This window comes from Orycteropus afer, unplaced genomic scaffold, assembly GCF_000298275.1.
Source record: "Orycteropus afer afer isolate SDZICR_OR568_19922 unplaced genomic scaffold, OryAfe1.0 scaffold00107, whole genome shotgun sequence".
NCBI lineage: Eukaryota > Metazoa > Chordata > Mammalia > Tubulidentata > Orycteropodidae > Orycteropus > Orycteropus afer.
The window spans coordinates 8,009,125-8,012,620 of record NW_006921694.1 but is presented as its reverse complement, the minus strand read 5'-3'; the positions used below and the strand labels follow the sequence as shown (position 1 = coordinate 8,012,620).

General features: G+C 37.0%; 1 protein-coding gene across 1 annotated transcript in view; it reads left to right on the top strand.

Moving 5' to 3' along the window:
* ACOT12 (acyl-CoA thioesterase 12) overlaps positions 1-3,496 on the top strand; it is a 77,420-nt gene that overhangs the window by 51,886 nt on the left and 22,038 nt on the right. The window contains exons 10-11 of the mRNA XM_042781331.1: positions 331-394; positions 1,184-1,267. Of these exons, the coding sequence (XP_042637265.1) occupies positions 331-394; positions 1,184-1,267 (148 nt within the window). The remainder of the gene's footprint in view (positions 1-330; positions 395-1,183; positions 1,268-3,496) is intronic.

Below are 3,496 nucleotides of genomic sequence, written 5' to 3'. Positions count from 1 at the left end.
AAAAAAAAAAAATGATGGCCACAAATGTGGTTGTCATAACTTGAATGTGTTGTAAATTGAGCACAGGACTACCTGCAAGGTGTAAGGATTTTATGGAATCTTTTATTTTCTGACATATACCTAACAACTGGCTATCTCTGGGTCTTTATATCCATGTATGCCAAATAAGAAGTTCTATGAGGCTATGATGGAAATTGTTCTTTTCGATTGTTCTACCAGAAAAAGTAGTTTTTTAATACTGCTGATTTCAGTTCAAGAAAATGCTGTTTACTCTTGTGTGTCAAATGCAAAGAAGAAAACTCTTATTTAACATTCATTTTTTTTCCTCAGAAAATATGTTATTTCCCACAAAGAAGAGATTCCACTTTGCGTGCATTGGGATGTAAACAACCAGGTGAAAATTTTATGATTTGGAGCTCTTCATGTAAAAAATCACATTTTTAAAAAAGCTGAAATCCTCTTGTTTAACTGCATTAGATCATGTTTACACAGGTTAGCTGAAAATATGGATGATAGCCACTGGTCATTTCAAAATGAAACAGAGTCAGACTCTGAGTAACTGGTTATTAACCAGTTGCTTCACTGCCTTTTTAAATTTTATCTTGATATAGTGGCTGTGACAATGGGCTCAAGCATGGCAATAATCGTGAGGATGGCATACGACCAGGCAGTGGTTAGTTCTTCTGTGCATAGGGTAGCTATGAGTTGGAACTGACTTGTTGACATCTAGCAACAGTTCCCAAACTACAAGTGTATGATCTCAAGTATATGCATTCAAGCAGCCTATACATTGAGATCCGATGGCCTATTATAATTTGTGCTGAATATCATGCTTACAACCTTATATTTTTATAGGACAACAGAGTATTAGTCCTTTTAAAGTTTTAGACCATAAAATTTAAATGGAAATCCAAGTTTATGAACTATAATCTGTCTTTACTCAGGAACCAATTAAAATAATAGCAATTTCTAGGCATACAGGACTTATGTTACCTTATCTGAATTCTGAATTAGGAGTTTGAGAGAGAAATTACAGTAGCTGCAGTTAGTTTAGTTCTAAACGCAACATCATCACTTTGACTCAACAGATACCTCTTCTAATGCTATCCATTTTCTAAGCAGAAAATATTTAATCACATGTCTGTGCATTGAACACACAGCTTTTAAAATATTTGTATTTTAGGTATCCTTGAGTAATGACAATGTGGAAGCTCTCAGAAAGCTAGCAGCCAAAAGTGGTTGGGAGGTTACCAGTGCTGTGGAAAAGGTAAGAGATATCTAGAAACATACACAACACATTGGGCAGGACAAATTTGTAGTGGCAGCAGTAGTTCTACTGCTGCTTTTAACAACGTAAAAAGTCTTTTGAGGGCCAGAACAAACAGCTAGGGCAGGCCAGGAAGCAGGAGTGGAGCAGTTTGGAACAACTAAGGGAGACGAACTTGTCTGTCAGTTTGTTGTACCATCGTGACCTGTGTGTTGCTGTGAGGCTGGAGGCTATGCCACCAGTGTTTCAAATGCCAACAGGGTTACCCAGGGTGGACAGGTTTCAGCAGAGCTTCCAGACTAAGACAGACTCAGAAGAAGGAAGAGGCCATCCACTCCTCAAAGAATTGGCCAGTGAAAACCTTATGAATAGCAGTGAAACACTGTCTGATATATTACTGGAAAACTTTATGAATAGCCCTGAAACATTGTCCGATATAGGGCTGGTAGATGAGCCCCTCAGGTCAGAGGCCCTCAAAATATAACTGAAAAACAGCTATTTCAAAGTATTAAAAAATACTTCAAATTATTTGAAAAATATTTCAAAGTATTGAAACAGCTATTTCAAATAGCTATTGGCTCAAAGTAGAGCCAATCTTAATGATATGGATAGAGTAAAGCCTTTAGAACCCCCATTTCCTGATGTGGCATGACTTGAAATGAGAAGAAACAGCTGCAAACATCCATTAATAATCAGAACATGGAATGTATGAAGTATGAATCTAGGAAAATTGGAAGTTGTCAAAAAGGAAATGGAATTCATAAAGATTGATATCCTAGGCATTAGTGAGCTGAAATGGACTGGTTTTGGCCATTTTGAATTAGAAAACCATATGATCTACTATGCTGGGAATGACAAATTGAAGAGGAATGGTGTGGCATTCATTATCACAAAAAACATTTCAGAATCTATCCTGAAGTACAGTGCTGTCAGTGATAGGATAATATCCATGTCCCTATAAGGAAGACCAGTTAATATGACTATTATTCAAATTTACACACCAACCACCAAAACCAGAGATAAGGAAATTGAAGATTTTTACCAACTTCTGCAGTCTGAAATTGACCAAACATGCAATCAAGATGGCTTAATTATCACTAGTGATTGGAATCAAAAGTTGGAAACAAAGAAGAATAACTGGTAGTTGGAAAATACAACCTTGGTGATAGAAATAACACTGGAGATTGCATGAGAGAATTTTGCAAGACCAGTGACTTATTCATTACAAATACCTTTTTTCAACACAGCTCTACACATGGACTTCACCAGATGGAGTACATAGGAATCAGATGGACTACATTTGTGGCAGTAGACTATGGAGAAGCTCTATATCTTCAGCCAAAACAAGGCCAGGAGTTGATTGTGGAACAGACCATCAACTGCTCATATGCAAGTTCAACTTGAAGTTCAAGACACTTAAAACAGGTCCACAAGAGCTGAAATATGAACATAATTATCTCCCTCTTGAATTTAGAGACCATCTAAAGAATAGATCTGATGCATTGAACACTAATGACTGAACACCAGAGGAATTGTGGATGACATCAAGAACATCATCCATGAAGAACACAAAAGGTCATTTAAAAGACAGGAAAGGAAGGAAAAAACAAAATGTATGTCAGAAGAGACTCCGAAACTTTCTCTTGAGCAAAGAGTAGCTAAAGCAAATGGAAGAAATGACAAGATAAAACAGCTGAACAGAAGATTTCAAAGACCACCTAGAGAAGACAAAGTCAATTATTATAATGAAATGTGCAAAGACCTGGAGTTAGAAAACTGAAAGGGAAGAACACACTAGGCATTAATCAAGCTGAAAGAACTGAGGAAAAAATTTAAGTCTTGAGTTGCAATATTGGAAGATTCTATGGGCAATACATTGAATGATGTAAGAAACATTAAAAGAAAATGGAAGGAATACAGAGTCACTGTATCAAAAAGAATTGGTCAATGTTCATCCATTTCAGGAAGTGGGATATGATCAAAAACCAATGTTATTGAAGGAAGCAGTCGAAGCTGCACTGAAGGAATTGGTGAAAAAAAAAGATCCAGGAACTGATGGAATACCCACTGAGATGTTTCAACAAACGGATGCTCTGCTAGGGCACTCACTCAGCTATGCCAAGGGATTTGGAAGACAACTACCTGGCCACCTGACTGGAAGAGATCCATATTTGTACCCATTCCAAAGAAAGGTGATCCCACAGAATGTGGAAATTATCAAACAATATC